Here is a 24,339-nt window from a genome sequence, read left to right as displayed (position 1 = left end):
AGCACTGATTAAAAGCAGAGCAGCCCAAAGCAGAAAACCACAATGGTGAGACCTCTTTGAGTTATCGAATTTATTTCTATTTACTTTTCGCCACCCATATCAGAGTCCAGAGAAATTTACTATAAATTCAAATAGATTATTGAGCAGAGCAATAGCCAGAAAAAGCTGCTGAGGAACTAGAAACAACATTCCCTCAATTCTCTATGCCTCTCACATCCTCCTCAGCAAAACCTTAAAGTTAGGTCTGGACTAGACCATTTAGGTGGCAGAGACTTCATCTTAGCTGCTTTACAGGTGAAATAATATTCAGTTGCCTGAACTAAGCTTGCTGCTGGAGCACAGAAAAGCATCACAGGAAGTGAGATTTAGGGTGCAGTGAGAGAGAGGGCTTAAGAGGAATATTGCTCTGTGGTGCCACTACAGTGCCTTGAGATCAAGTGTCTGTGTTCAATGAAGTCACAGGTTGGATGATGGGGGTCTGGGAAAGGCTGTGGTGGCAGTCACAAGTTGTGTTTCTCAGAAAAGCGAATAAAAGCAAGACCCTGAAGTAGAGTGTTTCTAAGACTGCACACCCAAAGCTCATTGCTCCCTGGAGCACTTTATTCAGAGGGGTTCAGTGCTGGGGTGCTGCAGAGGTGCCAGCCTCACTGCTTCCCGATTGGCCCATACAATTTCGTGAATGAGGAAATCTGTCTCCTGTTCCACCTCTGCATGGCGGAGATCAAGCTTGGTCAAAGTCTTGTTGTTTGCCAGCCCTGCAAGCAGCTGCTTCCCACCATCCTGCAAAAGGATCAGAGGGGATGGTTAAAGGAGGACATCCAAAACAGAAGTGTATTGCTCCTTTTCCCTCCTCCCCAGGGCAGCTTCTGCTGCTGCCAGTGGGAGGTCCATGAGATGGTGCCAAAAGGGATAAAGGCCTCCACCCAGGTCTGAAATGCTGCTCACAGAAGAAGTGCAAAGGAGGAGTGTAACCTTATGCAGCTCTCTGTGACATGACACATGCTAGTGACTCCCTCTGGGTACCATGTCAGGAGTTCTCAAACTCATGCTGGTTAATAATGCATCTGGCAATGATAACCTTGAGAGGAGTCTGCTCGCCCCTGTCCCCCAGTTCCCAGCTTACTGCTGGCTGGGCACAAATGGATTAGAGTGCTGTTCCTCATCTTGGCAGTTGTGAGAGCCCCAGAACTAGCAGTTTTCTGTCTGGATGCCATTTCCCAGGCTGGGTTGGCTTTCCTGAGAAGAATATCTCATGTAACTGAAGACCAGCCTTCATGAGACAGAAAATGTGATGTAGCCCTAGGGAGGCAATCCACTCAGAGGCATTTCTGCCCCATACATGAAGCACTGTATTTAGGGATGTGACAATTTGAACTTTTTTCTGATATTGCTATTCTCTTCCAGGTACCAAATACACCTCCTGCCCCTTCTGGGACCCCAGATGGTCCCCTGATCCCAGCACCCTGCCTCTTAGCCCTTTTGCCAAAAAAGAGGAGAGCAAAAAATGACTGGAAAGAGGTCTCTTTTTAATGGGCTACAGAGGTCAGAATTTAATGCATCTCTAGCAAAACCCCCAATTTTCCCATAGATAATACTACCAGCCACCTTTTGGGCTGCCATGGAACTTCACAAATGGGTAACAGGAGAACTCATCAGAAGGAAGATTCTAAGCACAGAGATTATTATTTACTAAACAAAAATCCTTCTATCCTTTCCAACCTTTGCCCCCTTCTATCATTAAACTCAAATGGTTTTCCACATCCAGGACCATAAAACTCAGAACTCACAAAAGGTTTTCTGCCATCAAATCCTTTTAAAACCCTTGTCAAACACATTGATGCCAATATTCCTGCCAGCAGGGACAGCTGGTCTTGCTGTCTCTTTATTTGACAGTGAGAATAATCGAGGCAGCACAGAAAGTTTAAAAGCCAGCATGATTGCTTTTGGCTGTCTAGTTTCAGATTTCTAAAGCTCTTTTTAATCAGCAGAAGAGAAGCGGTCTGGTTTGTGGGCATGTTGCATACTGCAGCTCTTAGGGATGTAGTAAAATCTGTGGATGTTCTTCTGTCTAGAAAATGTAAGCCTGTGTTTTAGGAGCCACTTACAAGCACACAGGCATGACACTCCTGACCCACTGCACCACTCCCAGGCCGCAGGGTGAGTTAAAGAAGCTCAACAACCATGCCCATTTTCTAACAGTCTCCTCTGAGCGTGTGATGGACAGGAGAAATTCTGGGAAGGGTGACACTATCTGTGTGCTGCTGAGTGACAGATGGCACAGCAGATCCAAAGCACAGAGGATATGCATGAGACCCTCATCTCATGCTGCCTATCATTAACTATGCTTACATGTGTGAAGTGTCTGTGATTTTTCGCAGACATGCTTCCTGGTTTTCAGTTTCCTGGGGGGAAAAATCCCTCTCTGCCCAAAAGCCCAAAGCCTCAAAGACAGATTCAGCGCTATGAACAGAGCTAGATGTAACAAGTGAGGTAAATGCATGTTCATGCAGAGAAGGTGTCCTTCTCTTTCCTGACATCTGCTACAGTCTCTTCCCTGCTCACAACTGATTGTTATCGTAGCAAGAATACAAAATGAGGGATGCATTTGCCTCTGTGACTTTGAGACAGGCTCAGGATCTGCTTTGCAAGGCCACCACAGAGGGTCACAGACTGCAGGCAGAAGAGGCTTCTCTTACCAGCCCCAGGTGGTTGCATGAGAAGTTGATGCTCGTCAGAGAGGTGTTCTGAGCCAGGACCTGGGAGAACACTGCTGCAGTTGGCTCTGACAGGTTATTACTTCCCAGGTGGAGGCACTTCAGGCTGGTGTTGGTCAGCAGGGCACGGCCAATCGCCTCCCCACCTTTGTCCTCCACGAAGTTGAGGCGCAGATTCAGGGAGGTCAGGGTGGAGCTCTCAGCCAGGCCTTGAGCAAGAGCCTGAGCCCCCAGGTGACAGATCTGGTTGTTACACAGATTGAGGGTTTCTAGTCTGCTGTGGCTGATCAGCTTGCTAAGAGCTTGTGCCCCGTGGTCCCTGATGAGATTGTGGGATAAGTCCAGCTCCAACAAGCAAGGGTGATGCTGCAAGTTACGGGCCAGGAGCTTGATCTTGTCATCATCCACTTTGCTTCGTGTCAGCTTGAAAACCTGTGGGCAAAAAAAATGGGGTCACTACAACAGCCAGTGCTTTGGACTGAGCTTTGTACAAGATCATCACGGAGTTAAACCTATGGTCCACCAGACAGGATTCAGCTCCCTTCACTTCAGACACCTTTACCTAGCAGGCTCAAGTATTTTCTTTCCTAGTGGGCTGATACCTCCAGAAAGCAGGGCATGCCACTGATGTCCCATGCCTATTCTAGGGAAAAAGGGTTTGCCTCCTGGAAATGCCTGTTCCTCTCCTCTGACTGCATAAAATCTCTAACTGGGGGCTAAATTAAAGCAAGATAAAGCTGTCCAAACATCTGCAGCAACTGGCAGCAGAACCTAGCCCAGATCACAGTTGAACCTGTCTGAATGAACACATGCACCAGTGATAACCACAGAACAATGTTCTGTGTGCCTGGGGCATCCTAATAGCCACAAGAGAGGTAATTTCTCTTCTGGAAGCCATATTTCCCAAAGCATGAGAGTCTGTGGGGAGTTCATCCAGCTCACTCTGGCTCCACTCTGGATAGCAATGCCCACTGATGTTTTGGAGGGGCTGAGTATCTGCACTGTCCCTCATTGCTCAGGCAAGTGTGAGTGTTTCCCCACGCTATTCTTGGAGGTCTTTGCTCCTCTGGGAGAGGCTGACATGCATTTACTGAGCAAAACTACCAAAACTCCTTATGAAAAGCTCCCTCTGGACTTTTCCTCTCCTGCCTCCCACAACTATATGAGGAGTTAAAACAGTGGAGTGCTGCTGCCTCTTATGCTACAAGCAACAAGTTTTGTGGGAGCAAGTATTCTTCTCACTGATCCCCTGACAACCCATTCTAACAAGGACATGGCAGAACAAGATACTCAGCACTAGGCCAGCTGGTTAACATCTCCGCACTCTGTCAGAGTCTGTAACTTGCAAAAGGAAGGGTGGTACCAGCAAGCAGAACTGGTCCCTGTATTTCTATCCACAGGCAATTTGAGGATCTAGCTGAGGCAGTAAGGTTCAGTTTGGAGTATATTACTTTCAAGTTACGGCACATCTTCATGGCAGAAGCCAAGTTGGAGCAGTCCAGCTCAGTGAAGTTAAAAAGGTTCCACTCAAAGTTCATGCCACAGCTCTTCACATCATAAATGAGATGAAGCTCTTCAAGGTGAGGGAGAGAAGTAATGAGCTCTTTCAGGTTGTAGTGATGCTTGTAGACCTCACCAGTTTCAGCCTCATCCTCTGCGTCAGAGAGGTCATGGCCCTCCTCCTTTGGATCCACCTGCAAAGGTGGCAGGAACTGATTGATCTCCAGTTTCCGCACGTAGCCTTTGCAGAGTGGGATGAGCTCTAGGACCTGCTCGGGGTCTGTGGTGTTAGGGATGAAAAACTTCAGAATGTTCTCCAGGTGACGTTCAAAGAACATCCGTTTCCAGCTGTCTCCATAGTTGGAGACGTCACACACTTGCCAGCGCTCCATACAGCACCTCTTCCAGTACTCCTCATGGCTTACTGTGTTGGCAGTCACAGTGAGTGGAAGGCTGGTGGAGAGCTTCTCCACCACCTTCTTTTGGTGCTCAGGCAGAAGATCGTTCAAAATAGGGTTGTCTGGAAGAGATAAAAAGAATGAGAGGTTGATCTGGGCATAGGAACAATTGCTGGCACTATGGTTCTGCCTGAGCCCCCAGCTGTGTGCCCATGCCCTCCCCTCTGCTGGCACTGGCTCTCTCCTTGGTTGCCAGAAGCTGGAGCACAGAGCTAAGTTGGCAGAACATATGTAGGATTCATCTGTACATTTCCATGTATGATTTCTAACTTTTACAATGAAACATCAGTGCAATTTGGTTTACTCTCATAATATTTGGGAACTGCGCCAGACACTGAGCTCCCCATTTCAACTTGGTTTGAATGCAGTTTATATTCAGGGCAGGAATTCTGTTCCGAAGAGAACTAATTCAGCCTTAGAGTGATGGGAGAGCTTGGCCTGCCATTTGCTGAACTTTCTCCCTTTTGGTTTCTAAGCATGTTGAAGAACAGTATTTGAGAACAACTGTGTGCTTTTCATGCAGGTCCTTGTGCCTATTTATCTTAATTCAAGCATTGGTCTTACCTCAAATTGATTCCTGTTCCTTTCAGCTGAGGCACACTCCTAGCTTTTAGGTCCACCTTGTTTAAATAAAAATTCTGTTTTCCCAGGTACTCTTTCCCCTGAGTCTCTTTCCCAATGCTTGCCCTAAGCTGTCTTCTCTGTCACAGCTGTCTTCTCTGGTGGAAGTTCTTTGTGCCCAGAAATGCCAGAGAAAAGCCATGTGCACTCACACCATGAATATTTGGTCATGTGTACACAGTTGTGTTGAGTAACATAAATCATCAGTGAAGAAACTTATCTGTGTGTGGGAAACCAGATTATGAAACACAAAGTGGGATTAGCTTTATAGTTCCTCAATTTCTGGGGCATTCCCTTCCTAAGGACACTGACAGTTTTACCACAGCCTCTTCCTGGAGTCTATTTCCAGTGTGCCACAGCTGACACTGCGGTGACCTCCTCTGCAAAGTCCCATGACACAAGCAGAGGTGGGACACGTATGGGCAGGGCTGGGCTAGCTTCACTCAGGCTCACTCAGGCCCAACTGTGGGCAAGGTGCAGCCTCACAGCTCAGGTAATAGCACGAGGGTCCCCATGAAAATGAGCACACTGCTTTTATGTGTGCACAGTGCAGGTCCAATGCAATTGGTATCAAACTGATTGATCAGGCTGCTGGGACTGCAAGGTTGTCCCAGCTCAGACCCTCAAGTACATTCAGCTCCTGGTTTAAGGCAGCACTGGGCTCCTCTGTACTGTCTTACAGTCCCAGTGTGGACATAGCCTTAAAACTATCTTTGGTCTTTGCTGCCACTTCACTGAGTCAGCCAAAAAGACAGGCCATTCTTCTCCCCCTCCCAGTCAGTTCTCAGATGAGACATGCTTCTTCTGTTTTGCTGTGTTTCATCAGTCCACCTGCTTCAAAAGCACATTCCCTGCCTGAGGATATAACTTGTCACATCACCACCAAAAGCCATGGAGGAGGGCTGAGCCTGTGAGTACAATACTGAGATGATAGCTCCTCTGGGCAGGAGCAATTCTGCATCTCTTTGTAAAGCACTCAGTACAACAGGGCTCCATCCTCGAGTGCTACCCTAACGTCTCTATGAATCAAGAGCAGGAAACAGCAACTGCACAGCCCCAGTCATGGTTGAGGTGAGTCCAGAAGAGCATGGATGGAAGAAGATGTGATAGAACAAGGTCAGTACAGAGTCATATCCTGGAGTGCAGCCCAGAGGACTACAGCTGTCCCTGGAGTGTACAGATACATACTTAGCAACTAAACAGTTTGTTTAACTGGCTGCCCAAGAGGATATTTCTCCCCATCTGCTCCTCTGGCAGGGCTGGGTGCCACACTGCCTTTCAGATGCATCTGCCTGCCTTGTTGACCCTCTGCTCTCTGGGACTGACCCTCTCTCCACATGTCCTAGAGTAAATGCAGTCCCACTTACTTTCAAAATTGTGAGCGATGTGCTGGAGGCAGAGCTCCGTGAGGGGGGGGACAGTGACCAGGGACCAGCTGAGATCCTCAGTGATGCAGCGGCGTGTGTAGAATGAGACATCAGTGAGGCTGGCCTGAGGTGGACATGGTGAGGGAAGGGATCTGCTCTTATCACCAGCTTCTGGCTGCAGCATCCTTGCTCAGGACCTACTTCTCCTTCAGGAGAAGCAAGGGGAAAATTCCTTGAGAGTCACCACTAAGTGGTTACCTGCAAAATAAAAAGGCAGCTTTAGAAAGAAGCTAGCAATATTAATGGTCAGTTCACACTGCTCTCCTGTAACACACTTGCCCTTTGCCTGCCTCCTCTGCTTTGGACTGGAAGCACTGCAGGCAAACAACTATTACTGAGCCTCATCTTTATACCCTGCCCTGTGCAAAGAGGTCTCTAGGCACCACATGCAATAATGAGATAATAACGTGGTGTTAATTCAGAGTGCTGTTGAAGAGGATGGACAGGAATTGATTGTTTACTGCCTATTCCAATAAAAGTAATAAGGGAAGCTGGCAGGAGCTAGGCTTAAAGCAAAGGGTTCTTCACACAGGCTGCAGTTGAACTGGGGAATTCCTTGCCACAGGATGCTGTGGATGTTAGGAGTCTGCAGACTCAAAAAAAAGTCCATGATAGAGAAACCCTTTGAGAATGATGAAATACACAGAAGTCATGTGGCTCAGTGTGAGCAGCTGAACACACCTGGAGGTGGGGAGAGTGCTGGAGGAAAGAACACATACTTGCATTGTTTTTCTACTCTTCTCCAGGTGTCTGCTTCTAGCCACTGTCAGAGATGGGTTTTTGGGCCAGCTATCCCCTGGTTTGATCTGGTATGCCTGTTCTTATGACTCTCTAAAGACAGATGCTTTACAGATGAATACATTTAAGTGTATTCTTTTCCTGCTTTTCTCCATTATTCTCTGGCTGAACTCCTTCCAAACATCCATTAACTGATGAGATGGGTCAGACCTGTTCAGACCACACTGAGCCTAAGCAGATATGAGCTAAAAGAATCAGCCTGGAGCAGAAGGAAGGATGCCTGGTCCTATTAACTTTGCAGAGCTTTCCCAGACCAAAGTTTTCCATTTGCTGTTTCCTATTCCAACCTCAAGGCCAGTGCTCTCAGAATCCCACACATATGGTTATTGCCTGGAAGTCCTAATGGTTCTCTAACCAGCCAGTCTGAAAGAGGCAGAAAAGACACCAGGAAAGAAGCATCCACTTGAGTTCTGGGTTCCACAAGAGCATCTAGGTCTGGTGAGCATCCCCCAGGGCATACAGACCCATGCTGATCCTTACTGGGGCTAACTGGACTTAACAGGGCTGCAGCACAGGGCTGGGCAGTTACAGGCTGCAGGACACCTAAAAGAAGCACGAGGCAGAGGTGGATGGCAGTGCCAGAGGTGAGAACACCTTCCTGCATGACCAAGAGGATATCTCAGGGCAGTGGTGGCCTTGCACCACCATAGGGTCAAAGGATCCTGTGGAAGGATAATTGCCATGTAGTATCTTTGGCCACCATATCCCTCACCTGAAGGGTGGTTTGTCCCAACCAGCTCCTCCTTTGTGAGGGATGTGACCCAGACAGTGGTCCCTAGATGAACCACCTTAGTCCTTCCTTCCCCTGCAAAAGGTTGCTCCTTTCACCTCTGCTTTCCCAGCTGGTGCTGCTTCTGCCCTCTCCCTGAAAGCTTTGGAGCTGGCTTTGCTAGTGTTACCCCCTCTGCTCCTTCCCCCTCCAAAAGGCATCCGAGGAAGGGCCTGCAAAAGAGGGAAGAGAGATCTGTGAAATGCTGTCTAGAAGAGAGAAGCAAATGATTCATGCTGCAAATATGTCAGCAAAGGCTTCTTCAAATGCACTTGAGGCAGGCCTGAGAGGGACAGTCGGGAAAGGGTGGGGATGGCAGAGGCAGGGCATTCTCTGGCCCAAAGCAGGAGGATGAAGAGTGCCAAGGACAGGGAAGCTGTATTTCCTCGGAGGCAGTAGTGTACAGATGACAAAGGTAAAGGCTGTAGAAAAAGGGAGCCTGATCTGATGAAGGTTGGAAGTGGAAAGAGAAGGAGTGAGTGTTAGGCAGCTGTGGGAATACTGGGAATCCTTTCCCTGCAAAGGTCCTTGTGCCTATGGAAGGTGCTATAATGATGGGTCACGTTTCAGGGGGAAAAGAAGAGACCTGATTCTCCACACCACACTAATCTAGCTGAGACCCAACTTCTGGTGCTTGACGGACTTCTATGGAAGGGCAAAACACAGCTAGAAGGCAGTGAGGTGGCATTAATAGAAGTGACTGGGAAAATTGTTTTCTCCTTGCTCAGTCCTTTGTCCTATTCAAAAAGCATCTGTATCATTTTGTCCCCCAGGCCAATCACAGCTGATTGGAGCTTCTGATGGCTTTCCTGACCTTTTGGAAACAATCATTAAAAGGCAGCTGTTGGGAAGAGCCAGTGCAGCATTGATGGCCTAGGATTATTTCCTGTCTGTTCCAGCAGATGATGGGATTGCCTGTTTACCCATGGCAGGTTGATTTTCAGAGGGTAGGTAACCCATGGCACATGCAGGGCTGCCAAATGGGCTCCAAGAGTCCAGGCAGGAGACATAGCTGCCCTGAGGCAGTGCTGCCCAGGCTGCTGAGAGGCATTCCCTTGATCTGAGCCCCAGAGCAAGTCAGCTCAGCTGACTCCACCATGCCCATTGTCATTCACTGCAAAGCCAACAGGAGCAAGTCTGCAAAGCATCCAAATTAACCCCATGCCTGTGCTGCCAGGTCTGACGCTGAGCCACTGCTCCCAGTACATCCAATCCCACCACACCAGCGTGGTGAGCACACCTGCCAGGTGCCCTTAGCACCAGGGAAGGGTCTCCTTCACTGCTCACCCCCTCTGCCTTGTCTGCAGGAGTCTCACCCAGCCAGAGCTGAGACTCTAAGCCAGTTTCCAGAGCCGGGTTTGCTAAGCACGTATTTAAACACAGGGGTAGTGCCATAATTCACTATCAATAAACCAAGTCAACACTGTTAATGCATGCTCCTTCCCACCCACTCTGCATACACATCAGTCATCTATCCTAAAAAGGCTTTATTAGACAACATACAATGAACAGAGCCATGTAGTAAATTCCCAGTTTTTGTCATTTAACACCCAGATCAGACTGAAAAGTAAATAATGCTTGAACTTAAAAAAATAAAGGAAATCACACTTCCCTTCCCCAGGAGGAACTGACAGAAATCTACTCACACAACCAAATTATGCTGCTACTAACATGCCTTACAAACCTTCTTCAGCTAAACCTGTTTTGATCTGGAAATAAAAGATTTTTGCTCTTTTCATTCACACCAAATCCCAGAGAGACCAAAAAAAACAAAGAGCTGCATGGAAACTGGTGACCTTTGGCTGATGTTCCTACCAGGATTACAGAGATCCAAAAAAATGGAACAACAGTAAACACCGTGCTTACTGGAGAGTTTGTAAGAGCAGGATCAATTATTTCAGAGGGTGGTTATGCCCCAGCCAAGACTGCATTTGCACTGAAGCTCTGCCTGCCCATTAATTGAGGAAGCTGTTATGCCACTGCAGCAGCACCCTGAAAATGCCAGTTGTTCTGCAGGTGTGCTGACCTTAATGCTGTTACGTGTAGTCCAGGCAAGTCATCCTGAGTCTGGCTGACACCACTGATCCCACTGACACCTGTGGGGACTTGCCATGCTCTGTGGCACCTCCATAGGCTAATGCTAAGAGTGCATTAGGACACTGTGTCGCAGGCTAAGTCTGGGCCTGAGACACTGCAGTGGGTTTTGAGTGAGTTAAAAAAAAAAAAAAAAGTGCCAAATGAGGAATCTATTTAGCTTCAGATATAATGAAATTTGTCTGTAATGGGAGATTGGGCAGAGTGAGGCCAGCTGGCCGTTTGGGAATTTGGTTAATGTCACCACTGTAATCCTGGCGGTGTGAAGGGCCAAAACTGTGCTCCTGCATCTCTGTCAGCATGATCTGGGAAGGGCCACTGCCGCAGTGGGATGTCAGAAAACCAAAAACCCTTTCGGACCTGAGCACTGCTCACGGCAGCCCCGGTCACTCCGCGCAGCTGGCTCTGCCGAGCCGGCCCCCGGAGGCTCGGAGAGGGCTCCCTTCCCCAGGGGGCAAGGAGAACGCCTGGGTGCCCCCCAACCCCACCAGCCCAGCTCCGTGGGATGCCGGCCCTGCTCTCCCCCCGGCCAACCAAGCTCCTCTCCAGAGACCCCGAGAGGGACGGGAACTCATCGGCGCGGCCGCTTCGTTACGAGCCAGACCTGCGAACCGCCGGGGAAGGGCTCGGTCACGGGCGCTGGGTGTGCCCAGACCTGGCAGGGCCGGGGAAGGGCCGCTCAGGGGCGCTGGACGTGCCCAGACCTGCGAACCGCCGGGGGAGGGCCCGGGGCTTGAAACGCGAGGGTCCCTCCCGACACCTGGGCCTGGGGGATTCGGCTGCCGGCTCTGTCCTTCTGCTGCGGGGCAGGGAACGGAGGGGAACCAGGACCAGCCCGGCCCCTGCGCTCGCCACCGCCGCTGTCGCCACGGACGCGGCCGTTGCCGGGGCGGGGCTGCCGCGGGCCGCGACCCCCGGCCGGGCACGCGTGGGGCTCGGGGCGGCCGGGCCCGGGTGCGCGGCCCGGCCCGAGCCAGGCCCAGGCAGGGCGCCGGGCTCCCTTCATGGGCCTCCCCTGCTGGGCCTGCCCGCTACCAGGGTATGCCTGCTACCAGGGCATGCGGAGCGCCAAGAACCAGCGGGAAGGCAGAGGGACGGGATTTGGGATGGGCTCTCCCGTCACCCCGCCCCGTGCAGCTGCTGAGAGTTAGTGCCGTGGGGAGTAGGAGCCCCCTCTTGCAGCACAGAGGGGATGTGTGAGCTCACCAGCATGCTCCACGAGGGCTGGGTGGGAGGGAGCATTTGGCGAAGTCCCGGACGCTCCTGCGGCAGCAGCAGCTGCTGCTAATGTGAGAGAGAATGGGGCAAGGTGTGCAATGCGAATGGTTCAGTACCAGTCAGTATTCAAAGCATGGATACACCGCTATCCTCAAGATACCCATTTCCTTGCATGTTTGTATGGCTAAAGGTACGCTGTCTGTTTCTGAAATGGGCTTGCTTCAAGGCCTCATATTTTGGGACAGAGTGACATCAAAGTCAGGTCTGAGGGGGAGGAAAGCAAATCTGAGAACTCCACTGATGGCAAGAAGATCTTGGTCCATCTGCTGCATGTTCTCCTTGACCTGTTCATTTTTAATTCTGCTGTTAAACATCCTCTACAGAGGTGGAGAAAGACCAGAATCCTCATCGAGACAAACATCATGCTGTGGAATATAAAGAGTAAACAAGGGGATGAAAATATGCATCTCCTCTTTCCCATTTCTCAGATCTAAGCATTGCAGTATTTGCCAGGGTATTTCCAGCCTGAGACAGGTTTTTCTTTCACTCCTTTGGAATGCTGATGTAGCGGGCACAAGAGGAGTGCAGCCAGCCTGTGCCCTGTGGGAGCATACATAACACTGGTGCCAGCTCTCATGATAGTCCTGCATGTCCCATAATAGCTGGCAGTTTTAGGAAGCTGTGCTGACTTTCATGTAAAATTTACCTCCTGGTCATGAAGAAGATGTTAAAAGCATGATCCCAGATCACCCCAAAGGCTCAGCAACAAAACAATAAATGCAAAGAGGCATAGATTAAAAAAAGGATCAAGACTCTGAGGCTTCCTTTGTGAATTTCAAAGATGGAAAGTTAGACCTTGGCAGCAATGTACCTCTTTTTCTAGGTGTGGCCTGATTCTGTCACTCAGCTCCCCAGAAGTCAGTGACACTGCCTGTGAGTCAAGCTGGTGTTTAGCACAGTGGGGTAATCAGAAGGCTTGCAAAGCCCTTCACAAACGCTGGTCTCACACTGACCATGTTACTCCTGGGAACACATCGCCAGGGCTTTTGAGACCTTAAAAAGCAGAAATGAGAGCAACATAAAGCCAGGGGTATTTTCTCTTGCACTGATTTCCATGCACACATTCAGTCAGGCTCCTGAATTGCAAAGGAGATAGCCAAACCACATCCACAGAAATGGCACCCCTGAGTTGCCTGCATAACAGCGATCAATTTCTGAGCTGAGCCTTCAGCAAGGCATCAACACTGAGGTTTTTAGCCCACCTCATGGACAGTATAATGTGAATGTCACGTTTTGGAGACTTCACAGTCCAAAGGAGTTCAGCTGTGTCTACCCAGTCATTGATTCCCAGAGACACCAGCGCCCAATATTGCAGTCAGTTGTCAAAATGGATGCAATCAGGTGTTGAATCATATGCTGAAAAGAAGTAGTGGTAGTCCAAAAATAGCTGTGTTAACTCTTTCTGTACCTTAGCATTTATTTCCATGAGTGTAGACATTAGTGTTGTTCCCAGTGGGGTGCGCAGTGGCTGTTGCTCCTTAAATGCTGTGGAGTAGGGATGCAGGGTAAAACATTGCATCCATTCCCATTCCCATCCTCACTGTTGACAGCTGAGAGTGAGGATGAGGGAAGGTGCTGCTTCCTGGCCCCGTGACTAAGGCATTGTCCTACCAGCAGACCCCAGGTGCCCTCTGTATCCCTCCAGCTACCAGCTCTCAGGTTTCCCCTAGACAGCACCTGTGATGGTGTTGTGCATTATCAGCTCTGCCAGCTTTGCCTGGAGTTGGAGGACAGTGTAACAACAGTCAAACCTCATATCACAACAAATAAATTGGACAGGAGCCAGGTCCTGCAGTACCTTGTGTGGGAGGAACACATCCCACAGGGCATCTTCTGCTGCTAATGTGAAGATTCAGGTGCTGTTCTGGAAACAAAGCTGTGGCTGTAGGGTGACAACCTTTTTTAGTGTCCCAGCATGATGGACTAGAAATATTATCCTCCCTGGCTTTGCCCAGCCACCAACACATCCTGCAGCCAAGCATTTTTCCTCTACCTCTCCATCTTCCTGACCCTCTCCTTCTCTCCAGTTACACCAGCACCAGCTGTCTTTTCAGGGACTACAGGAACACATCTGGTGAGCTTTCTGCCCACAGAGAGTAGCAAGCTGTTTATTTGCAGTGGTACTGAAGTGCCACTCCAGTGGCAGCTGGAGGTAGAAGGAGTGAAAAAAACCTCTCTGAGCATGTGTCCTCCTGGTCAGCTCTGCTAGTGCATCTCCTGCAGTGTCCTCACATCACACCATGATGGCCAGAAGTCACCACACCAGCCAGGATAACATTTCATGTGAGTGCTGTGCTCCATGTGGGGCAGCCTCTCTAGCTGATGCCTGCAGCGAGGCAACCTCCATCTGTCACATGTGGTTCATCTCTCCGTGGGGAAGAACCATGGGCACAGCTGAAGGTCAGATTTGAGAGGAGCTTATTGGTGTTTGATGTCTGCCTGACACCAAAGGGATTCACCAGGGTAGGAGCCAATGAGGTTTGTCCTCAGCACTGGAGTCCTTTTTCATTAATGGCTTCTATCCTTTCAGCGAGAAGCACAGAAAGTTGCCAAAACTGGGCAGGACTAGAAAACTGAGGATGCTGAGGAGCAGGGACTGGCTCCAAAGCCATATTTCCAGGCCCTCCTCTGGCTGGCTCCCTGCAGCTCTTGCTGGAAAACACTGTTTACAAGCAGCCAGCAGTTCCTGGAGTCCTGGGGGAAGCGGCAAAACAAATGACATCCTGGAAGGAGGAAAATTGCCCCTGTACAGCCAGTGCTGAAGGATGGGGGAGCAGGATGCTCTCTGGGCTGCTGCTCTCCCAAAGCTTTCTGCTCTCCCTGGGTCGCAGCAGGAACCATGCAGCTGCTGACAGCTATTAATAGATGGGGAGAACGTGGGCTCTTTTTCCTACTGCTTCCTGGGATGAATGGTAATTACCCTTAATGAGACTGGATTTGGTTCTACCTCCTACTTTCCAGCCCCCTTGCCTGCGCTGGCAGGGAGAGCCCAGCCCATCTGCTGCCTGCACTGGCTCTGTGGGGAGCAGAGCTTGGCAGCAGGAGTGGAGGCTCATCTCCCCAGGACATCCCCCAGGCCTTGCTCGTGGATGCTGGGCTCAGGGCAGGAGGCAGAGCCTGCCAGCTGACAGGCTGCAGCAGCTCCCCTCAGCCTGGCCTTTCCAGTGCTCACAGGAGCCCTGTGGGGGGCTGAGATAAATGATCCCACCACAGGCTGAGGGTGCAGCTGGCTTGGATGCTCTCTCTTTGAGATTAATTAAAGAAACAAAACAGGGGAACAAATAATCAGGGAATCTGACCTGTTGCCATGGTTGGCATCCCCATCATCATGTATCACACCAAGGTTTGTGAAAAGGGGTATCCTTCTTCCCTTGCTGGTGCAAAACCAGCCCTAGAGTATTCCTGGACTTGGCCCCCATCTTCCACAGGGCACAGTCTAGCTGCCATGGGGCTAATCAGGGTATGACCTGCACAAGTGGGATGGTTTTTTTCTTCTCACACCACTGTGCCTCTGGCCTGAACTCTGAAGCAGGAAGGTTTCCTTCATTCAGGTTACTTCAAAATAATACTGATAAATAGTGCAGGAGGTTTTCTTCATCCACTGGGAGGCTGTGCCTCCTAGGAATCACCTCCAAGTAGATGGACGCAAATGTTAAATCTTTCTTGTACATCCCAGACTCTGGCTCTGGGGCAGGATAACCTCTGCATTAGTCTTTGCCCAAGATGCTTGGTAAGGCTGCACTTCACAACCCCACCTCTGTGCTGTCCTTCCTATCTGGACAACCACAATGGCTCAATGACTCTTTACCACTCCCTGAAAACTTAGATTTTTCCTTTCTTGATTCAGCTTAGCATCTGGTAACACTTTAAACCATGGGAACCCCTTCCCTTCACTGACACTTGATGCTTGCAGCAGGGAAAGAGGTAAAAGGCTGCTCCATCTTGCCAAGCTGAAACTTCCCAGGCAAGACAGTTTATTTGCCTCTTAGTTTTTAATTAGTTTTTTTCCATATCGCATGTTTTCTTGACTGAATCAAAGAAGCCTTCCTGCAGGCAGGATCTGTGATCTGTGCCCAGGGACCTCCTGGTTTCCATTTGCAAACCCCTGCCTCCTTGCTTCTGGAGTCCTCTCTTTTTCCCCTCTCTCTGAGATCCCTCCAACGTCAGACCAGAAGTTTCAAGTCCCTCTGCTGACTCCCACTCAGCCCCTTGTGTTGCATCCAAGTGCCAGATGGCACTCTAGGATCGAGAAGGAGCTGTGCCAGGCTCCCCTCCCTTTCTCTCCACCCTTCAATCTAGGCAAAAGAGACAGAGAAACAACATTGCCAGATTTCAGGCTGCCGTGTTTGTGCCAGCTTCTGTGGTCTTCAGCCCCACTTCCAGTGGGATTGACATGGGAGGTACTGGCACAACCCTGGAGCAAGGGGTGCCAGGGAAGAGAGGACCTACTCTGAAACTCCCCTCTGTGTCCAGCTCTGGGTTATAATTAACAACCAATGCTGAGGACACAACCACAGCCACTGCTTCCTCCATGCTCCCCCAGCCCTGCTTCCTTCTTTTCTTGTTGGAAAATTTCTTGTTTGTCTGGGGTTGCTGGCCAGCACTGGGTAACTGCCTGCAAAGGTCTGCAGGTCTGAGGGTTTAGCAAGCTCCTCTTGGGCAGGACAAGTGCCCAGGCCCCCTGTATTGAAATGAGGAGGAGGGGAGGAAAAGCAGAGCAACTGCCCTGCCAGAGTGTGGATCACAGAGGCTGTGGGCAGCAGAAACATCCTGTTTGTGAGTTCTGCTGGGAGCATGGGGTTGTGTTTGGACAGCAGAAGTAACTTGGGGAGGATGTGATCACATATTTCCAGCCTTTCTGCTTCAGATAGCTGCGTTAGCACAGTGCCTGCTGCTTTTGGCTCAGAACTGGCTGGCCCCTTGAATAAACCCTCCTTTCCTGGAGGGACTCTGGCACTTTTTGCTGGCTCTTCTTGATGCTCAGGGATGGGCATCTCCATTAGTACTGCCTCAGCTCTAGGGTCTCTGCTGTCACTACTGTGTCACAGCAATCCCCACAGGTCCTGTCCCTGGAGCAGGTGTCTCCTCACTGCCAGGTTGCTGTCACTCAGCTCCATGGAGGCGATGAGGAAGACATAACCCTTAGTAGAGTCCAGGAGGAGACATGCACAGAAGATATGAGATGCATCCTGCTGCAAGAGGGCTGGTCATGACAGAGGTGATTAATATAGAAACACTGACCACTGAGATTTTGCCGGCCTTCCTCCTCAGTTCCTGGTGAATGGGGTGCTGTTGTGTCCTTGCCAAGGATGCCAGCTGTGGCCAGCTTCCCTTGGCTATGCTGGTCACATTCTGCCCTGCCCTGTGCACCTGGCTGCAGGGCCGTGTGACAGGGAGCTGTGGCATCACCACTTGGCCAGCCTGTCACTGGCCACGTGAGCCAAGCTGGGGTGCCATGTGGGAGAAGAGAGCTGGCTGCATATTTGCTTGGAGGAGGGAAAGCTTCTAGTTAGGGACTTCTATTCCTGTCTGGGCTTGTTGCAGACTTCACGACATTCAGAGCAGGTGTGAAGCTTTTCCCTTACCAGGCTGGGGATGAGAGTTAGTGGGAGGCTGTTTTCTCTCATGGAGATGATCCATTGGTTTTACATTGGTCTCTTTTTCCCCACAGGATGGTCCATGATTTGCATTTTAGCTTGTGACTCTGTGTCATTCCCTTCCCTGCCCCAATTTTCACCTCTCCTTGTTGTGCTGTATTTAGATAACTCCAAGTGCTTGCAACAGTGTAGGTGCTCTAGAGGGACATGAAGCAGGATCAGATCCTACAGCACAGGCAGTGCACCATGAGATTTTGAACATCCCAGAGGAGACAGTGCATCATCCTTCCCTTGTATGGCCACCAGAAAGCAGCTCAGAGGTCCATGGTCCTTGTTATATTTGAAATGAGGGCATCCTCCCTGCTTGCCTTATTTACCTTCAAGGCCAGCTGGGCTGTGATATCCTTTGCAGAGGGAACAACCAACGCCCCTCACAAGTAGTCTCCCCTTCCCTTGCAGGCTGGGGATGCTCCCTGGAGCCTGACCAACAGAAGAAGGAGAGGACTGGGAGGGTCTCAGCTGGGCTGTATGGGGTGGGGAGGTGGGGGCACTTGGGGAAGGAGGCACATTTTCCCTCTCTCAGATCCTTGGTGTCTCCCAGGAGCAGCTCCATATATATCTTGTACCAGGAGTTGCAGGGCCTGGTGCAGGGCAGCTTGCAGGAGCAGAGGGGGCCCTGTTCCCCCTGTGACAGCCAGAACAGCGCTGGGGCGGTGGCTGTGGTGGCAGTCGGACACTGATGGGACAGGACAGCCGGGAGCCTGCGCACCGAGGGCTGCTGAGTTGACACTGTCCTTTGGTGCCCTCTCCCCAGCCCAGTGGAACCCAGCCCCGGTAGGGCTGTGGAGCTGCCAGCTGCCATCACTGTCCCTCCAGAGCCATGCTCTGTGACAGATCTGCTTCCTGCTGCTGTGCCCAGCTCCCGGGCACCCCTGGCCTCACTGCAGGGTGTGGGGGCCATGGCAGAGCCACGGTCCCCTTGGTGTTCCCTTGCAGGGCTCGGCTGGTGGAGCAGGGCCCCAAAGCATCCTGCTGTGTGCTGGGGGGAGCTGCATGCACGCTGCCAGATGCCCCCCCTGCAGCTCTCTGCCACTGCCTCCCTGAAAGTCTCTGCTGTGTCTGCAGCATCACAGGCCAGCTCAGGGAGAACCACTGGGCTTCCCTCCTCTGCCCCGTTGCTGCATCTGGGTTACACTGGCAAAGGGAGCTGGACTGGCATGGTGCAGGCTCTGCCTGCAGCTGCTGAGCCAGGCTCTCTGGAAACTCTACACTTGAGGATTTGTTCAAGGGTCAGAGATTGCCTGATGCCTGCAGGGTGCTTTTGAACCTACAAGAAGCAACCTGGAGTGTTCCCAAGGACTTCTGCAGTGCCAGCAATGTGCCAAGCCCAGCTGCTGCCTCTGTGCCTGGTCTGTCCCTGGATTATGCCCTGTGGTGCTTCCTCTGGACCAGTGTAAAGCTTTCCATCCCTGATTCTAAGTCCAGCTGTCCCCCTCCACTGTGAGGCCTCTGGCTTTGCCTGCTAGGGCCAACTCATCCTGCTCAGCTGTGGTTTTTGGCTGCACTGCTTGGTGGGTCTCTCCTTCTTCCATCTCCCTGGCTGGGTGCCCAGGGTGATGCTGCTCGCCCAGGGCTGGGAAGCTCAGCTGCAGAGCCCTCACTTGCTGTCTTTCCCACAAAGAAATGCCAGTGTGCAAGCTCCATTGCCCTCAGATGTGGACAGGGAGGGCCACTTCTCCCAGACCCTGCCTCTGGTAGGGAGGGATGGTGCCCGTGGTGGGGACACCCCAGATATCCCAGCTCATCCTGATGCTGCAGTGCTGTGAAAGCCAGCACCTCTTGGGATAACCAGCACCAGCCAGCAGAAAACTCTCCTGGCTCTCTGGATGTCCAGTCTGTTCCAGGTGGGTGATTCCTGTGTTTCTAACAAGGCAGGGAAAGAAAATTAAAAGCCCAAGTGAGCAAAGCAGCCAGGCTGAGCCAGGAAACATCAGAAATGCCTCTGTCAACACTGCAGCTGAGGCAAGCAGGCAGGCAGGCAGCTTCTTAATTATTGATGGTGCTTATAAATAAATGCTGGGGTAGAGAGGAGAAGGTTATAACAGAGCAGAGGATCCACTTCTGGGTGGGGGAGGGAACATGAGAACTCGCTTGTTTTAAAGGTCATTTAGTTTTGCCTCTGTTTCCCCTTTTTTCTGTAAAACTCAGTGATATTTGAGTTGGTGGATTATCTTCCCTGTGCATCTTCTTCTTGCACCTGCCTAACCTGGCCATCCAGGAGGAGGAGAGAGAAAAGACACCCGTGAGGGCAGTGAGAGAAAGAAGGGGGGGAGGGAGGGACGAAACACTGTGTGGAATGTGGGACAAACAGGCAAACCAGGAGACAACGAAATTAGTAGAGCAGCAAATCCCAACCCGAGTGTAAATAATTTTTCACCATGTGAAAAGAAGGTCTACGTAGGCTCAGATTTATCTTCCTGTTCCTGGAGCTCAAGCCCAGGCAACCTCTGATGTAAAGCAAGGGGAAAGTGCGTGACATGAGGCTGGGCAAGGACTAGAAGGAGATGCAGGATCCTGGTTGGGGACTGGAATAGTAACCCAGTGTCTGCACAGCCTCAGGGACTTTTGCAGCAGGCTCTGGGTGGTGTGTCCCAGAAAAAACAGACAATCTGATGGCAATGGTTCTGGGATAAGGATCCCACAGCCAGTTGAAAACACAGGTACTCCAGTACTTTGAGACTGACAGCCCCCATAGGAATCTTAAGTGATTGTGCACAGTAGGACTTCACAACTTGGTCTGAAGCCCTCCAGCCCACAGAAGTGAACACACAGGCACTGAGTGCAATAGGGACTCAGGCACAATGGAGCTCCTTCTAGTCTACAACACAGCAGACTCTACAGGATCATCTTCCATCCCCACCACTGTAAGTGGTGGGCAGCAGCACCCCAGTGCCTGGGGCTGGTCATGGGTGCAGCTTTGGGTGCAGCTTTGCTCATCCTTCTACTGGAGCCTGCCATGGTGACACTACCTGCAGGATGAGCAGCTCTGCAGTGCACAGGGGATGCAGCAGCACATGGCTCTCTGGATGCAGATTGGGGAACATCATGAGAGCCTCACTGCATTCCCTCTGTGCTGACACCCTGAGACCCCACAGCCACCCTCCAGCGACCCAGAATGACATCAATCAATCAAAATTCAGCCTTCGATGGAAATGAGCTGCTCCCAGCCAGGAAGGTGGGCTCTATAGCAGGGTGCCCCTGACAACAATTAGGATGGTGATGGGAAGGAGATGTAAGGGGAAGCAGAAGCATTCTCCCAGCCCTGTGGGTCCACCAGGTGCTTTCTGGAGGAGGGAGGAGCTTTGGGTTGCAGCTGAGGAAGTCACGCCTCTCTGCAAGCGGCATGGAAACGCCAGCTGCAATCCGGGCGTGAGGAGCTGAATGCAAAGTGCTCTCGCACAGGGAACCAGCTGGCCGTGAAGGGCAGGCAAAGGCGGGCTGCTGGGATTCCCCAGGAAATGCCTCTCCCGCCTCCTCGGCCGCTCGGCTCGCTGCTGTGGACAGCGTTCTCATGCCGTGGAAACTTCTCTCCCCAAAAATGCTCCCCAGAAGTTGGGGACGCAGTGCTGGAGGGGTGATTCAGCCATGGGGTGTTCCTGCCCAGCCCATGCTGCCTGTCCCACAGCTGAACACCTCACGCACAGAACCATTCCTCTCCTTTCCTAAGCATCCGGGATGTAGGAGGTGAGCAGCAGCATCAGCTCAACACGGCCCTGAGCTGCTCCCGAGGGATGGGAAGTCTCGCCTCGCCATGGCTGCTGAGTCCATGGTTCCCCTTCCCAGCCTCATGTGTGCCGTGCAGCAGCTGCCTACGAGTTTTTTCCGAAAAATCCCTTCACCAGGATTTCTTCTCCGAGAAGATGAGAAGCCTCAGCTTCTCCATGTTTTGCTGCTCTGGAATGTGGTCTGGAGATTGTTTATCAAAACATGTGAATTGTTTTAATTTAATGACCAATCATGGTCCAGCTGTGTCAAGGCTCTGAGGAGTCATGGGTTTTTCTTCATCATTCTTGTGAAGCTTTCTGATGTATCCTTTCTCTTTCTTTAGTATAGTTTTACTATAGCATTCTTTAATATAATATAGTATCATAAAATAATACATCAGACTTCTGAGAACATGGAGTCAAATTCTTATCTCTTACCTTGTCCTGGGGACCTCACAAACACCCACAAGTGTTGGCTGCTGCGGGAACAGGGAGCCTGTGGTGCAGAGGAAGAGCCTGCAAGTGTAACCCAGAATTCCAGATATGTACATGCCTGGGTTCCTGGATTACAGGCGTGCATGTGTGGTGGGACCAGTCCAGTGCACACTATCACTGTGCATGTAGAATCACAGAATCATAGAACAGTTTGGGCTGGAAAGGACATTTAAAGGTCACCTCTGGCTCCCTGCCCCTGAGGTGCTCTCCCTCCCTGGGGGGCTCAGCTTGGACATGCTACATTATGTTCAGTGTTGCTGGGAAATGGCTCAGCACCAGATCTGATGGACCAAGCCCCACAGCTTTTGAGCCTGTGGCTCAGCATGCTGTTAACATCCTCTGCATGGCTCAGCTCTGCTACTACCACAACAATCCCAGGACCTTCCTGAAGTGAGTCCTATGGCACTCAAGGTGCAGCATGTCATGGTCCTGCATCAGCCTGTCCCAGGGCCTGGGGAGGCAGGGGTGCCTAGGGAGAGCTGGGCTTCTCCCTGGCACTGTGGGCCAGCCTCCCAGGCTACTGAGAGTGAAACTCTGTAGCAAAGTCTGTGAGAAGAGACATGCAAGTGCTTTCTGCTCCCCTTTTGCCAATGTCAGGTAGCTGCTTGGGGTTGATCCTGGCAAGCCCTTGCATTGCAGGTGCCCTTAAGGGACCTCGGGGTCCATCTGGCCTTGTGAAGGTGTTGCCAACCTGACAGCACCGGCTCACAGCAAAAACCCCATCATCTTTTAATTAGTTTCCCACTTCCTGCCGTCCCTTCTGTGTGCATGTGTTAGGAGGTGCAAGTGTGTGCCCAGGATACTGCACGCACCTTAGACTGCTCTTTGATGTTGGTAAGGGAATGTAGGCTGCAATTTTGGCCAGAGAACTCTATTTCAAATGTGTGTTTCATTTCCCAAAGCCTTCCCAGCTAAGCATTGCCTGACCTGCTGCTGACATGCAGGGTATGCCAGGCACAAACGTGGCAGCTACTGCAGCTGCAGCACAGTCTGTGAATGTCTTGTCCTCCTGCAGCAGGGAAAGAGGAGCACGGGATCTAAGTCTGTGCACTAGGACTTCATCAGGAGAACAGGAAATGCCCTCTCCTAGAATCAGCAGCCTGGCATGGCTGCAGCAGAAACTCCAGCATTTCTACTGCAGTGACCCACTTTACCAGCCTGAAGTGACATGGGCACCATGGATGACTCCACAGAATCACTCTTTGGTAGGGTAAGATCATTTTCTCCTTCAATTCCAGAATGCTTTTAGTGCTATTGCACTTACAGGATCAGGATTTGGTTATGTTGACATCATTGATTCTTGCAAGCTCAGAAAGGATATGGGAAATACTGAGTGTCATGTCTACAAAAGCCAAGAGCAGCAAAGGAGGAGGAAGAAAATGGGGTTCCCAAGATAGCCCCAGATGAGGCAGAGGAGCACCACTGCAGCAGCTGCAGGCCTGCTTACAGACCAGGTGGTTTTTAAGGTTTATAGGAAGGTGGTGCAGGAGATGCAGCAGCCCTGCCAGCAGTGGGTGCTGGAGCTGCTGCAAATACCCTGGGAACAGAGTTATTTTCCCATGGAACACAGGAGGGATGAACAGATCTGAAATGCCAAGGCATCAGGTCTTTGCTGCTTGCTCACCACACGGTGCTGAGAGCCCAACAGCACCTCAGTGGAGATGGATCTCCTCCCAACAGCTCCAAGAGCCACTGCTCTGTGGTGCCTCTAGCAGCAGCTCTTCCTCTCCCATGGGAGTGGTGTCAGGGGCTCAGTAAAGGCATTACCTGGAAGGGCAGCACCCAGAGCTCTGCCCTGTAAGGGGCTGAGCAAAAGTCTATGAGGTCAGTGGCTTTTAAGCTAACAATCAAGCCAAAGCAGGTTAATTCCATAAGGCTGCTGCTGCTGGCAAGCTCAGGCTCTGCTTTTGGAGCATCATGCAGGAGCAGCTCAAGCCAGCATTCCTTTCCTCCTCCTCACACCTACTCTCCAACACTGAGAGGAGACATCATCTCCTGTAGCAGCTATTAATAAAGTAACACAAGAGCACTCTGGGAAAGAGCTTTCCCAGTGACACAGAGCACCCCTTGCCATCCCCACCTGGTGCTGCTGGGGCCCAAGTGAAACACAGGAATTGTGCCAACAACAGGCACTGATGCTGCTTTCAGCTGATGGCATGAACCATCCTCTGGGACTCCACACACCCTCTCCAGCACCCTACCAGCCTGTTACAAGGGCCCTGAAGCACTGGGCTAGGTGTTCCAGCTCTCCCCACTGCTCAGATGCAGGGATGTTAGGAGCACCAGTAGCACTCCTGCATCCAGAAATTGAAAGAATTTTGAGAAGGCACCAAGCAGCTCTGCTACAGTGAATGCAGGTAGGGTCTGGGATGAGCAGCAACCTGCCCTACTGACAGTGATCAAGGAAAGGGGCCTATGCACCCCTCTGATGGCTGAACTCTTGGCAGCAGGGGCAGATGCCTGAGACCTTGGCTCACAAATCCCTTTGCAATAAGCCCTGCTTTAAGCTTCCTGGCTGGAAGCAGCATTCACTGAACCAAAGGCTTAAGGTCTGCACTCTTGCAGAAGCTGTCAGTGATTTGGGGGAGAAGGGGAAGGACAGCTGGGAGCACCACCAGCCTCTAAAAGTTCCCCATTCCTTCTGCCTTTGAGTCCTCACATTTATATCTAGCACTTTCCAGTGCAAAACCAGCTGCTGGCAAAGATGAGTAGGAGCCACATTAAGCCACAGGGACCACATATGAGATTTTGGCTGTACAACCACTGGGATATGGAAGAAAACCCCTTGTCTGCTAATGATGCCCCCAAAGTCCACATCCCTTTT

The 24,339-nt window shown here is 51.1% G+C and overlaps 2 protein-coding genes across 3 annotated transcripts in view; one reads left to right on the top strand and one right to left on the bottom strand.

Moving 5' to 3' along the window:
- Positions 1–24,339, top strand: part of RNF8 (ring finger protein 8) — a 55,727-nt gene that overhangs the window by 65 nt on the left and 31,323 nt on the right. The window lies entirely within an intron of this gene.
- TCTE1 (t-complex-associated-testis-expressed 1) lies at positions 98–11,060 on the bottom strand. 2 transcript variants are annotated; one of them, XM_036379614.1, is made up of 5 exons: positions 10,986–11,060; positions 6,661–6,918; positions 4,166–4,734; positions 2,697–3,146; positions 98–780 (listed from the first exon to the last, which is right to left on the bottom strand). In XM_036379614.1, the coding sequence occupies exons 2-5, from the start codon at positions 6,842–6,844 to the stop codon at positions 604–606; spliced, it is 1,380 nt and encodes a 459-aa protein (XP_036235507.1). In that variant the 5' UTR covers positions 6,845–6,918; positions 10,986–11,060; the 3' UTR covers positions 98–603. The 2 variants fall into 2 exon arrangements, with proteins under 2 accessions (XP_036235507.1, XP_036235509.1); XM_036379616.1 differs by lacking the exon at positions 10,986–11,060 and having other exon boundaries at positions 6,661–6,964.

The sequence above is a fragment of the Molothrus ater genome, chromosome 3, assembly GCF_012460135.2.
Source record: "Molothrus ater isolate BHLD 08-10-18 breed brown headed cowbird chromosome 3, BPBGC_Mater_1.1, whole genome shotgun sequence".
NCBI lineage: Eukaryota > Metazoa > Chordata > Aves > Passeriformes > Icteridae > Molothrus > Molothrus ater.
Note: the sequence above shows the minus strand (reverse complement) of the source record. Positions and strands in the feature narration are given on the sequence as shown.

Coding starts and splice junctions, on each gene's coding strand:
- TCTE1 (XM_036379614.1), bottom strand. CDS start 6,844: ATGCTGCAGCCAGAAGCTGGTGATAAGAGCAGATCCCTTCCCTCACCA. Junction 3,147..4,165: donor AGATGTGCCGTAACTTGAAA/GTAATATACTCC, acceptor TTTTGCCCACAG/GTTTTCAAGCTGACACGAAG. Junction 781..2,696: donor CATGCAACCACCTGGGGCTG/GTAAGAGAAGCC, acceptor ATCCTTTTGCAG/GATGGTGGGAAGCAGCTGCT.